The following is a 15,024-nucleotide window of genomic DNA, read 5'->3' as shown; positions in this document are numbered from 1 at the left end:
TTAAATGCCACAATTTAGCACCCTCTTTCTTCATTGAACGTTTCCTTGCTTGTTGTAAGTTTTTTCTTAGATTTCAGAGTTCCAAAAATGTTGTTCCTGATAGTTTTGTGAGCTTAATGGTTAGTTACTTCAATGGAAGGGCAGCTTCTTAGAGCTCCCTCTTCTGCCATTTTTGGTGACATCAGTTGGATTCTTTTTTATGGAACATGATTCCTATATTACCAGTTATTTATTGAAAGGTAAATTTTTTATAAATGGAACACTGTATATATTGATGGTAATTCAGTAAAGCTAAATTTATCCTTCTTTATTTATTAGTTCTGGCATGATTATATGGTATTATGTAAAGCCTAAACATCTTAATTTAGAAGCAGAAATAATTACTTTTATAATTCTCCCAGGATTTCCCATACTTGCATCCCATACTTGTCTCATTTTAAAACTACTCTGAGATGGTATGTCATCTATAAAAAGACTAGGTCCATCTGAAACAGCAAGAGAAAATGCACCAAAACTTGCTCTGCTTCCTTTTAAAATCTATCTTATATGATAATTTTAAAGCAGGATTTCTCAGCCTCAACACTAGACCAGAGAAATCTTTCTCGTATCTTGTCCTGAACATTGTAGGATGTTTAGCAGTATCCCTGGTCTCTACCCACCAGATGTCAGTAGCATCCCTCCCACAGTTATGACAACAAAAAAATGTACCCAGACATTTCTGACATATTCAGACATTGCTGAATATCCCCGAGGGGCCAAAACTGTCCCTGATTGAGAACCACTGTTTTAAGGTAAAATTTGTGCCAAGACCATGTACTTCACAAGGAGCGACAACCCTTTTTTCCCCTCATTTTACAAATTAGTCAATTAAGATCAGGAAGCTAGAATCATCTAGTTGGGCAGTTCTCTTGGCCATTAAGGAAAGAAAATGGTGGAAAAGCTCTTTTCTCATTCACTGTTAGTACTACAGCTTCTTTTGGTTAAATGTGTTGTTTCATTCCCAAATTTATCTGATAGTTCACTGTATCTGAGATGCACAACAATAGTTATTTCTTGCCTGGAATACCCAGATGATTCAATAGAACCGTGATTCCTTTATATAAGAAATTAAGATTGTAAAATCAGGTCAGTTAGTTTTTGTTTGTTTACTCTTCTTTATCTTTTTCTCTAAAGGAACATGAGATGATTGTATCAAAAATAATTATTGAATATTTTGATGATAAATTTCAGTGATGTTTTATTATACTCCTGTATCTTTAAAAAACTTTTTTCCTGAAATTTATTTTTAGGTGTACTTTCTATAGTGTATTTGAGCTCCAAAAGAAGATATTAGTAGTACTAGTTTCATATGGTATTTTCTTCTGTGTCATGAAGATTTGCATTGCCACATACAGTTTTATGTTATTAAGTATGTGTGGGTCTTGCTCCCAATCAAGTTTAAAACTCTTGAAGATTCTGTGTTAAGGTTTTATATCCCTGCTGTCTTTTCCCAATAGCCATTTCATAAATAGTTCACTGAGTTGTCCCTTAATCACTTAATTTAGGGAAGGCAACTAGTCTGAAAATATAATTCAAAATACTTTGCTCTAATTCAGTATTTTATAATAACCTATAATGGAAAGGAATCTGAAAAAAACAAAAATACACTTCTATATACATATATATATGTATACACATACATATAACCGAATCACTTAGCTATACACCTGAAACTAACACAGTATTGTAAATCAACTTCAATTAAAAACAATACTTTGCTCTTACAGAGATATTGAGTCGGGGGGAGGGGAATACTGATCATCTAGATTTTAGATGAGTAAAAATATTTCAGTAACAAATTATTATACCCAGGACCACTAAGAGATAACTTTGATTTCTAGTTTGCTGTAGAACAGATTAACGAGCAAAATACTGCATTTGAAACTAATCAACTTTGAGTGCGATTTGTCATGCTGTAGTTTCTGAAGTCTTTTCTGTAGTCCTAACTGCTTTTGCACATCTTATACTACAATGTATTTTAAAACCTTAATAATACTTGACTTGTAATATTCAAATTAAACTGGAGGTATAGATGATAATTATAGGTGACTTTGAAGATAATTGGTTCACGAATTACATAATTAATGATCAATACCTGTTGATTAATAATCCTAATAAAGCTTACTGAAATAGGGTTCAACCCATTTGGAATTTGTGAGTCACAAGTTATTTGTATGTAGGAAGTCATTAGTAGTTGGTACAGAATCATTGCTTCAATTTTGTTTCTGTTTTTAGCTGTAGCGCCAGTTGTACCTGATTTAAGTAGTGACATTGACACAAGTAACTTTGATGACTTGGAAGAAGATAAAGGAGATGAAGAAACATTCCCTATACCTAAAGCTTTTGTTGGCAATCAACTACCCTTTGTAGGATTTACGTATTATAGCAATCGTAGGTAAGTATGCTACACATTGATATTTGGGGTAGGTACTGACTTTGTTGTAGTCATGTTATTTTCTTAGGGATATCTAAAAATCACTTTAAGAACATTTAAAGTAGATTTGGGCTTCCCTGGTGGTGCAGTGGTTGAGAGTCCGCCTGCTGATGCAGGGGACATGGGTTCGTGCCCCAGTCCGGGAAGATCCCACATGCCACGGAGCGGCTGGGCCCGTGAACCATGGCCGCTGAGCCTGTGCGTCCGGAGCCTGTGCTCCGCAACGGGAGAGGCCACAACAGTGAGAGGCCCGCGTACTGCAAAAAAAAAAAATAATAAAATAAATAATAAAGTAGATTTAATGGTATATAAAGAGATATATTAATATGCCACTTTTCAACAGTGCATTAGATTTCTAATTTCATATTTAATATCTTTCAGACTCATCCATGCTCAGGGTATTGTTTTTCAGAAATTCTTTGCTGAATGCTACCCTATATATCTTCAAGTTACAACAATTAATAGGTCAAGAGATTCTCTTAATACTGATATTTTGGTTAATCGTGTTATCCGAAGAGTTCTGGTTTTATAATACATTTTGGAACAACATACAGTTTTCTAGCATTATCATCACTATATTGATGTTACGAAAGGCCTATAATTTTCAGTTCTTCAAAAATTAAGTGATTCCTCCCTAAAACTACTAAATGAATTATGTTTTATATCATGTAAGGCCTTGTGACCTTGGGCAAATAACTTTCATCTTTTTTATGCCTCCATTTCCTCAAAAATAGGGATGACGGGGATAATAATAACAATATGTGTCTCAGGGTTGTTATAAGGGTTAAGTAAGTCAGAACACAGTAAAACACTTAGAACAATGCTTTGCATGGAGTAAGCACTCAATGTTAGTTACTTTTATCATTAGTATGAGCTAATATTAGTTTTAGTCTTTTCTAATGGACTTCAGATACAAGTTAAACATTTAACATTATTTTCATATGCTGGGCATTCATTCATTCATTCAACAGACATGTTTGACAACCTACTCTTTGTCAGGTATATACTAAGCACCAAGGTGCAGGGAGAAGGATTAATAAGATATAATTATCTTCTTTTGAGATGCTCATATCCTAGTGAGGAAATGGATAAGTTGTACAATGTAGGTTGGCAAGTACTACACGACAAAACTCTAAACAAAATACCATACCAATATATAAAAGTGAACTATATGCACCATTAACTGGGTGTGTTAAATCTACTTGATAAATTTATTTTAAAATATGTATCTCTAATCAAATTATACTCCATTAGAATGGTATTAGATATTTGAATTGCTTGCAGTAATGATTAAATTTGAGGTTATTATAACTAACCTTTTAAAGTGAAGCATCTTGTTATTTTAGTCAAAACTTTTTATGAGGGTAATTCAGTTCAAGCTTAGAAAACAGGAATTCAATTTAGTCTTGCTTTATGAAATTTCTCCAATAATCCAACTGTAAGACAATAATTTTGTTCTTTAGATGTTAGAATACTTTTGTTGTATCACCAAGTAGGTAGTACTTGAGTTTTGACCCCTAGAAAAGAGCAATATTTTAATCCTTCTTCCCTCCCTAATACTCCATGAGTATTACATTGGAGCTTTTTTTTTTTTTTTTTTTTTTGCGGTACACGGGCCTCTCACTGTTGTGGCCTCTCCCGTTGCGGAGCACAGGCTCCAGACACGCAGGCTCAGCGGCCATGGCTCACGGGCCCAGCCGCTCCGCGGCATGTGGGATCTTCCCGGACCGGGGCATGAACCCGTGTCCCCTGCATCGGCAGGCGGACTCTCAACCACTGCGCCACCAGGGAAGCCCCAGAGCTATTTTATATTGAAATACACAGAGAACCTTCAAAGTGGTGTGTTTGCTGCAGCATCCTTTCTTTTTTTTTTCTTCTTTTTAAAAAAATTATATATATATATTTTTAATTTTTAAACATTTTTTTATTTTGGCTGCACTGGGTCTTAGTTGCAGCATGCGGGATCTTCATTGTGGCATGCAGGCTTCTTAGTTGCGGCATGCGAATTCTTAGTTGCAACATGCATGTGGTATCTAGTTCCCTGACCAGGGATCAAACCCCGGCCCCCTGCATTGGGAGCACGGAGTCTTACCCACTGGATCACCAGGGAAGTCCCTAAATTTTATATTTTTATCAATTATTCTCTGGCTTGGTTTCTGAAACACTCAAGGTGTTGATATAAACACCCCCCAGTGTTTCTGGATTTTCTGTAATAGAGTTCAGCAGTTAATTACTTTTTCTGCACAAAAGTAATTAATTTCTCTGCACAAAGGTAATCTTGAATTAAATAAGCATTTTATATATATATATTCTTTGTACTATTTATCCATTGTAATACACTAGATTATGTTCCGTGAATTCTCCTTGTATTCATGTGTTTCACATCCCAAACTAATTTCTGAATTTCTTAAAAGTAGAAATTGTAGTCTGTTCTTAAATATCACCACCTTATTGAGTAATATAGTGTTTAGTCATTGTTTCTTACATGTTTGGTTGGAGGTATGGTTGCTCTTAATAAAGAAAGAATCAGCAAAATATTAATTACCCTTACTGTAATATGTAAGTATAATTTTGAATTGCATGAAATTAAAAACTTCTGAAATTCTTACTTCTGAAATCCAAACATACAAGAACAGAGATCTTTACTGTTGACGTATAGCTGAGTTATAAACATTTTAAAAACAGCCTTAAACTTTTAACTATATTCCTAATAATCTAACACCTCTTTCATAAAAAGTTTACCTAAATGACCAGATTCTATATGAAAGCAACAATATAATATGAAAAAGAACCTTGAAAGGAAAAAAAAGATAAGAAGTGGAAGAATGAATGGACGTGTACATTGGCATCCTTACATTTCCAGGACTGTATTCAGAGAACTTTATGTTACTAACCTTGCAGAAGGCTAAACATAAACTTTACTTATATAGCATATTATATTTAGAAGATAAATCAGAGATCAAATAGTCTGATCTATCTAATTCAGATTCTACTGGTGTTGCTGTATGCTTTTATTTATATCACATAATGCAGAATCTCACACTGAATTTCTGAGGCACTTTATAGTCAATGGAATTAAATTGCACTATATCTAGGAGTTGTCATTTGTTATATGACCTTTTCTCTACAAACCTGCTACATAGCCCTTGTTATTGTCTCCTGAATATTTGATTCTGTGGTTGATCTGAATAATTTTCCAAGAGAAACATGGGAAATGACATATTTTCCTGCTGTTTCTTTTAGAGCACTGCTATATATATGTTCATGGTACTTAAAGGACACTTGATTATCTTCTGTTTTTCACTATGAATTAATTATTTCTAGTGTGTTAACAACTGCCCCATAACAGCTGTGAAGTATACTGTAGCTATTTGATCTCTTTTTGAGGGAGCTCTACTGGTTAACCAAGGTGGTAACTGTAGTGGTGATGTAGATGTAGTAATAGTGGTAGTCATAGGATGGTAAAGGAAGTAGCAGAAGTATCTTACCTTTACCTAACATTTTTGATTGTGTAGAAAAAATTTTTATATGATCTGTTTATATCTGTTTGGTAATCTGATAAGATGTCTAAAGAAGACCTCTGAAGATCACTAATATCTTGTATTTGTATGTAATTCTAACTTTATATTGAATTTAACAAACTCTGCAAGGCTTAGAGTCACAGAAGATTAGCAGGACATCTTCAGAACTTTGGTTCTGTTATTTCAACCACTTACACAAAAACTCTTAACTTTTTTGCCCAGAAAAGCAATATCATTCTTTGTGGCCATGCCGCGCAGCTTACGGGACCTCAGTTCCCCGACCAGGGATTGAACCTGGGCCACGGCAGTGAAAGCGCTGAATCCTACCCACTGGACTGCCAGGGCACTCCCCGGCAATATCATTCTTGACTGAAGGATAATTGGGGGCAGTGGGGAGGAATTGTGCACATGTCTGTAGAAGTCAACAATTCTTTATTCCTGATTCTAAATCCAAAAGCTCTAAAAACTAAAAGTTTTTTAGTGATTTGTTTGGTGGCAAAACCTGCCATAACCTGCTCTCATGGCCAAAAACCTAATCTGAACTAAGTTCAGACTATTTTATGGTTTTTATTTATTCTCTTTGGTATGAATATTCATATATTTTGCTGCAGGAATATTAAGGTATATGATTACAGAGTGCTGCTTCAGACCTAACTGGGGGTTTTATTTAATATATGTATCATTTCTGTGTTATGTTTCTAAAATAAAGAATTAAGAACCTGCACTCAATTTTTAAAAGCAGAGCAAGTACAAAAGATAGGCATATAGTATTTGTTACTGGTTGTTACTAGATATTAAAGAGTTTGTTGTTTTCTTTTAAAAACTATTTTCTTCCTAGATACTTATCTTCAGCAAATCCTAATGAAAACAGAACTAGCTCTAATGTGGATAAAAGCTTGGTAGGTATTTTCTTATTGTTATTATTTTAAAAGTTGTTTTGTGGATAATGTATTTTGTATGCATGATACTAAGTAAATATGCATTGCTTCAGAAAATGTAGTTAGTGATTTTAAATTTTTATAGCACTTTTTATCTACTGTTTCCTCTCCTGTTTGATTTCTTACCTGAATATCAAATGGGATATTATATGTGGAGGCAGTTAGTAAACTATACATTGCTACACAGATTGACAGAGGTGGTCTTTTTAGTCTTTGGAATTAGGAATTTATGATAAATCAGTGTATCAGTAAGAGTCTTGACAGGGAAACAGATGGCACATTCAAAAGATTTAAATGAGAGTTTTTGTGTGTGTATGTGTGCTAAAATTTACATAACACAAAATTTACCATTTTACCATTTTTATGTGTACGGTTCAATGACATTAAGCACCCTCACGTTGTTGTCCAGTCATCACCACCATCATCTCCAGAACTTTTTCTTCATGCCAGACTAAAATTTTGTGCCCATTAAAGTCTGCATTCCACTCTCCCTTCAGCCCCTATTAACTATTATCCTTACTTTCTGTCTCTATGAATTTGACTATTCTAGGTACCTCATGTAAGTGAAATCATACAGTATTTGACTTTTTGTGATTGGCTTATTTTTCTTAATGTCCTTAAGGCTCAGGCATGTTGTAGCATGTATCAGAATTTCATGCCTTTTTAAGGCTTAATATATTCTGTTATATGCATATACCACATTTTGTTTATTTATTAAATGAAGAGAGTTTAATGAAGGGACTATTAATGGTGCTATGCATAGGATCAAGGGGAGCAATAAATAAAGAGAGCTAAAGCAGCCATTGATTGACAGCAGTGGGAAGCCATTTCCCTTAGTCTGAAGGGACAAGGAGAGACAAATCTTGTTACCACAGCTCAGAGAGAATGCGTAGAATCATGAAAGAGGAGCATAGAACATAGAGCACTGCCAGAGCCATGGTAAGGCAAGAAGAGTGTGAGGAGAACGGATATTTCATTTCTCCCAACTGATTTTCGGCTGGTGTCTCCTGAATGCTGAAACGAAGCTTAAAATCATAGGACAGCAGAGCCCAGTCAATGCACTCTGTAAATTTGAAGGCAGAGAAGGTCAGAGGATGGGTCTTCAAGGCTGGAAGGGAGAGGTGGCAAATGGAGAATAACTAGTACAGTGAGCATCTTCTAATTTGACCACTGAAAAGTGAATTCCTGTACGAAGTGAATATTAGAGACATGAGTTCTTTTTATTGTTAGAACAGCTCATGTTCATGAGACAGAGGATTAAAATATTTTCTATTAGCTTACATTGAGAAGGTCCTTTTGGGTTAACCAGGACTTTTCTTAAATATACCAGAAATAATTATCTGGCCATCCTCAGAGCATTCTTTGAGCTCTTTGTGTGCTATAGCCTCCATATTTGTAACTGAGATGAGGTGTAGGCAGCAATCATTTTTAAAAGCTGACAGAATTCTTCTTTCTCCTTCATATATTTACTCTTAAATGTGAGAGAACATATGGTGGGAAGGGAAAGTGAGAAAAACGGGAATGAACTATGCGAGTACTGGTTAGCTGTTATGGCCATTTTTCTCTTTTAAATTCTCATCCCATTAGAGCTATTTGCCAAAAAATATAGCTAATAGGGGCTCAAAAATCTTCAAAATTAAAGCACATTTGACCTGGAGATGGTGACAATAAGGAGCTGCTATAACCCCGCTCTGACTGTATTACTTACCTGTAAGTTTAGAGCTACATTAGGACTTAAAAAATAATTCAGTGGAATCCTGTTTTCTTTGGGCTGATCTTATTCAATGGTGACTGCCATAAGTTTCTGTCAGTGGCTTTTATCTTTTACTCTGGTTAAGATCACAGGGGAAGAAGAAAACGCTTGTGTGCCTACTATTTCTGTTAACCTAGAACTAAGTACAAAAATCAACTAATTTAATTTTCAACTCTTCCCTGAAAGCCTTCTAGCAGAGATGCTAGTGAACAACTTTGCAGTTGCCAAATATGATGAATATTTTTCATTCCGTATCTTATTTTTCTTTTTGCTGCATTTGACACTGACCAGTCCTTCCTCCTTGGAACTTTAAGAACCTTCATGTTCTCATTATTTCCTTCTTTTTCTCTTTCTACCTCTGGATTTTATTTTCAGTCCTCTTTGCAGGATCTCCTCCCTTTCTCTCTCCCCCCAACCCCATAATTATTAAGTGTTTCTCAAGATAGTTCTGATCTTGGCTCTCTGCTCATTATCTGTAGTTAATCTCATGTGTGTCTAGCTTGCTCCTCTGAACAACATACCCGAATCTTTTCTCTCTCTCTGACTGGACTTCTCTTCCTGCACATCTTTCAGACACTTCAACCTAGGCCAAAGCCTAACTCACACTTCTCCTCTCTCCATCCCCTCACCAGCAGTTCTTTTTGTGTCACCCATCTTTTGTAATGCTACTCTGTTCTTATTTCTAATCAGTTGCTGGGTTATAAATTCTGCCTTTTGACTGACACAGTTATCCATTTCCTCTTCATTTCTACAGCTTCTGCCTTATATCACACCTATATACTCTTTTTGCCTGAACTGTCTATTAATTGGTTGTTTAGTCTAGAATTTCTCTGCTCTCTAACCTATTCACCTTATTACCGAAGTGATGTTTCTAAAATGCCAATACTCTGTCATTTCCCCTTTTAAAGTGTTTATAGGTTAAAGTGCCCAACTCCTTTTCTGCATACAAGGATCATAGTCCCACTTGCCCTTTCAGATTTTATGTGATTTGTTCTCCCTGTTGTGTTCTTTGCTCTGCCTAGACTTGATTTCTTCCCATTATTCAATCATGTTTTCTTTCTCTCTACTTTTGGACTCATTCATTTTAGCTAAAATGCATTCCTTCTTTCACTTCCTCTGCTTGGTAAATACCTCTCTTATAGGTCTCATCTCAAACATTCCATCTTCAAGGCAGAATTAGATGTGACCTCTTCTCTTCTTCAGTACACCTTATGTATAATTTTATTAGTACCTACCACATTGTATTATAATATTTTGTGTATATGTCTGGGTTATTGTAGGTTCTTTTCACCCTCCTATTCCCCTGTGCCCCACTATCAAACTATTAGCTTCATGAGAACAGGGACCAAATCTTTTTAATTTTTGTGTTACTAATGCCTACCACAGCACCTGACATATTAGTAGGTGTTGGAAAAAAAATGCTTGTTAAATTAATAATAAAGGGCTTCCCTGGTGGCGCAGTGGTTGAGAGTCCACCTGCCGATGCAGGGGACATGGGTTCGTGCCCCCGTCTGGGAAGATCCCACATGCCGCGGAGCGGCTGGGCCCGTGAGCCATGGCCGCTGAGCCTGCGCATCCGGAGCCTGTGCTCCGCAACGGGAGAGGCCACAACAGTGAGAGGCCCGCGTACCGCAAAAAAAAAAAAAAAATTAATAATAAAAGTTTCAGATAGAAAGGAAAAAGGTAAGATTGGATCAGATAACTCCCTTGTAAACAGGTATAAAATGGTAATATAAACTTGCTATTTTAAAATTCTCTATGAATATTCTTACTAGAATAAGTTTTTGTTGTTTTTAATTAAAGCAGGAAAATTTGCAAAAAACAATTTATAAGCTGGAAGAACAGTTGCATAATGAAATGCAGTTAAAAGATGAAATGGAGCAGAAGTGCAGGTGAGAATATACTTTATGTTTTTCACATTAAAAGTTGTATAGCAAATGCTGATTTTAAAACTTGTACTCTATAAACCCTTGAAAGTAGATGGAAGTAAGGCAGAGATGTAAAGATTGCTATTGATATACATTCAGTGAAGAATATTCACTTAATGCCTGGTTTATTGATTTTGTCTCACATTTTAATTAGCTGACAAAAAGGGAAAATTAGTTTACATTAAATAAGATGCGTTCTAAAGTGTAGCTGTTTTTGAAGATTAAAATTCACTAAATTTTCGGTGCAGACACTTTTTAATTTCCACTATGGGTCGCTATAGCAGTATTTTTTTCAGAATTTTTTTCCTATGAGTCTAAATTTAATAAGAGCATATATATTTATGAAAATATAAAATGATCAAGATAATTTAAAATAACCTAGCATAATGCTTAGTTACTTATTAATTACAAACAATAACACTTTATTATATTGTTAGTAGATAGTATTGAATAAATGAAAAACAGGTAACAGATTAAGTATTCAAAAAAATGGAATTGAGAAAATTGGCAATTTTGTGAGTGGGGGAGAGGAAACAAGTAAACTGCTCACTACCTACAGTTCCTTATAGATTAAATAGTTAAGCATCTAATATAAGCTTTTTTTAGAAAAGCACTTTAAGGAAATAATTAACTGAGCCCAGTATTTGGAAGGAATTTCTAGGTATAAAACATAGAAATAAGGAGAGGAAATGGATAGATATTATTACATAAATGTTGAACAGTTTCTATTAAAATTAAAAGGCAAATGACAAATTAGTGGTAGTGGTGGTGGTAGGGATCAATTTAAGGAGGAAATAAGAGTGGCCAAAGTGGCCAATAATCATACGAAAATGGGTGTGTGTGTGGTGGGGGGGTAGCCTGAGATGAAACTGGGAAGGTCGACAGAGTCTAGATCTTAAAACACTGTCTTTGAAAAGCTAAGAAATTTGGGATTTATCCTAAGGGTGATGAAAAAACATTAAAAGTTATTAAACTTAAAAGTAAAACAAAAGATCAAATTTGCTTTTAAAAAAGAACTCCCTGGTTAATTACACAGCATTTGACATTTATTCACCTAAATGAGAATGAGGGAGGAAGATGAGTCAAGGAGGATTCCCAGGCGGAGTGCTTTACTTGGGACAGGAGAAGAGAAGCAGATTGGTATTGTGGGAGGGGCCGCCGGGCAGAGGGAATTCATTTAGCTTTGGACATGCTGAATGAGCTATTTGGTAAGACATCCATGTGAAACGTTGCATGTACAGATTTGAAGCTCAGAAATAGGTTTAGAGCCCCAAAAATGAATTGTGATGGAGATAATAATACACTTTCAGTTTATCTCAGAGTTTTGCCCAAGTTGCCAAGTGGTGCATTTACTGCTTTATATATGCCACCTTTCCCTTCATTTACTTACTCTTATATTAAAGGTTAAATGGTTAATCTTTGTGAAGTAGCAAGTATTGCATGAGGGAATTCAGGGATCCTTAATCTAGGATCCATAGACCTCTCCTAAAGCATCCATGGATGGAATTCAAGGTCCTTAAACTTGGGTGACAGAAGTGAATCTTTTCTGTAACCTTTAGCTGAAATTCAGCATTTTCTTTAATTATGAACACAGTGAATAATCCACAGTTATTAGCAGTAGCTGTGAATTTTTTATTACCGATAGAAATCACAAATATTATCTTAGAATGCAGTTGTTATTTATCTCTAAATACCGTTTATGCTCATTACTACTTTAAAATTACTGCTGCTAGATCTTATTTAATATATTAATAAAATGCATATATTAGTGAATCATACTTTTTTAAAAAAAGGTTATGACTGTATTTCAGTATAATTTTGGTTTCTTTTAATCCTATGTATTTTATTTTATGCTTTTAAAATATTATTCTGAGAAAATGGCATAGGCTTCACCAGACTGACTGCCAAAGGGATCCACAGTACACACAAGAAAGGTTAAGAAATCTTAGCTAAATGGAAAAGTAAGGAATGTGGTGTTTCACCCCAAGCTATAAAAAGTAAATATATCTATAATCTATATTGCTTTTGCTTTTACAGAACTTCAAACATAAAACTCGACAAGATAATGAAAGAATTGGATGAAGAGGTACTTTTTGTTTTCTTATCAGAAGTTTTCCTTTTTGAGACTTTTTCCCTCTTTCAGATTGTTTTCTGAGAAAATTATATTTGAACTTTATAGGTTGCAATACAGAACAGGACCAAAGAATTATGATGAAAGCCTCACTTTGGAGCTGCAGGTTTAAGTGAAATTAGATTATACTTTAGTTTCTTTTGTGTGGTTTTATTCTAGAACCATGTTGAAATTTTGGTACATAAATTTCAGTTCAGTGGTTCTTAATAGTTGAATTTGTCTGTCTCTTTCTGCTACAGTTCCAGATTCAATTTTTGATCTGTTGCTCCTTTCTCACCTTTCAACTATTAAGAACCACTGAACTGAAATTTATGTACTAAAATTTCAGCATGGTTCTAGAATATGGGTAAACACACTACACTCTCCTTCTCCTCTTAAGTTTTTTTATGTTACAGTTGAAGCAGAAATTACGGCATTGTCTAATGTGGTTCTCCATGTATATAGAAGAAATTTTTAAGACAATTATAAATGGGTATAAAGGGAGGTAAGGTTTTACACTTTAATCAAACTGGTAATATGCCAACACTAGTAATATAATGTAGTACCTAGAGCAGCCACTGATAAAAATTATACAAAGAGATACACTTAAAAACACTAGTAAATCAAATAGAATTCCAAAAAATGTTCAAGTAACCTACAGAAAGACAAGAAGGAAAACATGGGACAAAACAAAATGGGAGGCTTAACTCTAACATATCAGTAATTATATTAAATGTAAATTAAATGCAACATCAATTAAGATAGATTGTCAGAGTAGCTTTTTTAAAATTACCTACCTGTATGCTGTCCAGCAGAAACTCTCTTCAAATGTAACAATATAGCCAAGTTAAAAGTAAGAAGATGGAAAAATACATCATGTAAGCATTAGCAAAAAGAAGGCAGCAATGGCAATATTGATATCAGGTGAAGTAGACTTTAGGACAAAGAAAATTACCAGGGGCAGAGGGACATTGCAGAATGACAAAAATGTCAATCCTCTGAGAAGACATAACATTCCTAAATTTGTATTCCTCAAACAGAAGAGCTACAAAATATGTGAAGCAAAAGCTGATAAAACTGAAAGGAGAAGTAGACAAATCTGCGATTACTGTTGGAGACTTTTTAAATGCCACTCTCTAGACAGAGGATCAGCAAACATATAGGAGAACTCAGCCACACCATCAGCCAATAGGATCTATTCAACATTTGTAGACCCCTCCACCCAGCAACAGCAAAGGACACATGTTTTTCGAGCACTCAAGAAACACACACCAAGATAGACCACATCCTAAGCAAACTTCTCCAGATTTCAAAGAATTAAAATCATACAGAGTGTGTTCTCTGACCAAACTGTGACCAAACCAGAATGAATAACAGAAAAGTATCAGGCAAATCTACAAACACGTGGAACCTAAACAACACAGTTCTAAATAATCCATAGGTCAAAGAGTCTCAAGGGGAATGAAAAAATACATTGGAATGTTAATTATATCTCATAAAGTTATTTTTCAAAGTCATGGATCTTCATCTTTTAAAAATATTTGAGGGCTTCCCTGGTGGCGCAGTGGTTGAGAGTCCGCCTGCCAATGCAGGGGACACGGGTTCGTGTCCCGATCCGGGAAGATCCCACATGCCGCGGAGCGGCTAGGCCCGTGAGCCATGGCCACTGTGCCTGTGCGTCCGGAGCCTGTGCTCTGCAACGGGAGAGGCCACAACAGTGAGAGGCCCGCGTACGGCAAAAATAAATAAATAAATAAAAATATTTGAACAATGAAAATGAAAATAATACATCAAAATTTGTGGGATGCAGCTAACATAGTGCTCTAAGGGAAATGTATACACTAAATGTTTACATTAGAAAAGACGAGAAGTCTCAAATCAGTTATCTAAGCTCCTACCTCAGGAACCTAGAAAAAGAAGAGCAAAATAAACCCAAAGCAAGGAGAAGGAAGGAAAAATAAAGAGCAGAAGTCAGTGGAATTGAAAACAGAAAAATAATAGAGAAAATCAGTGAAAATAAAAACCCAGCTGCTTGGAAAGATCAACAAAATTGACAGTCCTCTAGCAAGATTGTCAAAGGAAAGAAAGGACACAAACGATCAGTATCAGGAATAAAACAGAGCATATTCCTACAGACTCTACAGATATAAAAAAAAAAAAATCTTAAGGAAATACTATAAACAGTTCCAAACGAGTAAGTGTAATATTTAGGTGAAATGGACTAATTCCTCCAAAAATACAAACTGCCACAACTCACACAATGTGAAATACATTATTTGAATAGCCCTATATAACTATTAA

The 15,024-nt window shown here is 35.1% G+C and overlaps 1 protein-coding gene across 3 annotated transcripts in view; it reads left to right on the top strand.

Annotated features, from left to right (window-relative positions):
- Positions 1–15,024, top strand: part of ROCK1 (Rho associated coiled-coil containing protein kinase 1) — a 147,936-nt gene that overhangs the window by 82,209 nt on the left and 50,703 nt on the right. For 2 of the 3 annotated variants that reach the window (XM_027127564.1, XM_027127566.1), the window contains exons 10-13: positions 2,275–2,434; positions 6,833–6,893; positions 10,489–10,577; positions 12,651–12,699. In XM_027127564.1, coding sequence (XP_026983365.1) covers positions 2,275–2,434; positions 6,833–6,893; positions 10,489–10,577; positions 12,651–12,699 — 359 coding nt within the window. The remainder of the gene's footprint in view (positions 1–2,274; positions 2,435–6,832; positions 6,894–10,488; positions 10,578–12,650; positions 12,700–15,024) is intronic. The other variant, XM_027127565.1, reaches the window with a different exon arrangement.

The sequence above is a fragment of the Aethalodelphis obliquidens genome, unplaced genomic scaffold (assembly GCF_003676395.1).
Source record: "Aethalodelphis obliquidens isolate GAN/ISIS:26980383/991018 unplaced genomic scaffold, ASM367639v1 scaffold32, whole genome shotgun sequence".
Taxonomy (NCBI): Eukaryota; Metazoa; Chordata; class Mammalia; order Artiodactyla; family Delphinidae; genus Aethalodelphis; species Aethalodelphis obliquidens.
The sequence above is the reverse complement of the archived record's forward strand: the minus strand, read 5'-3'. Positions and strand labels throughout refer to the sequence as shown.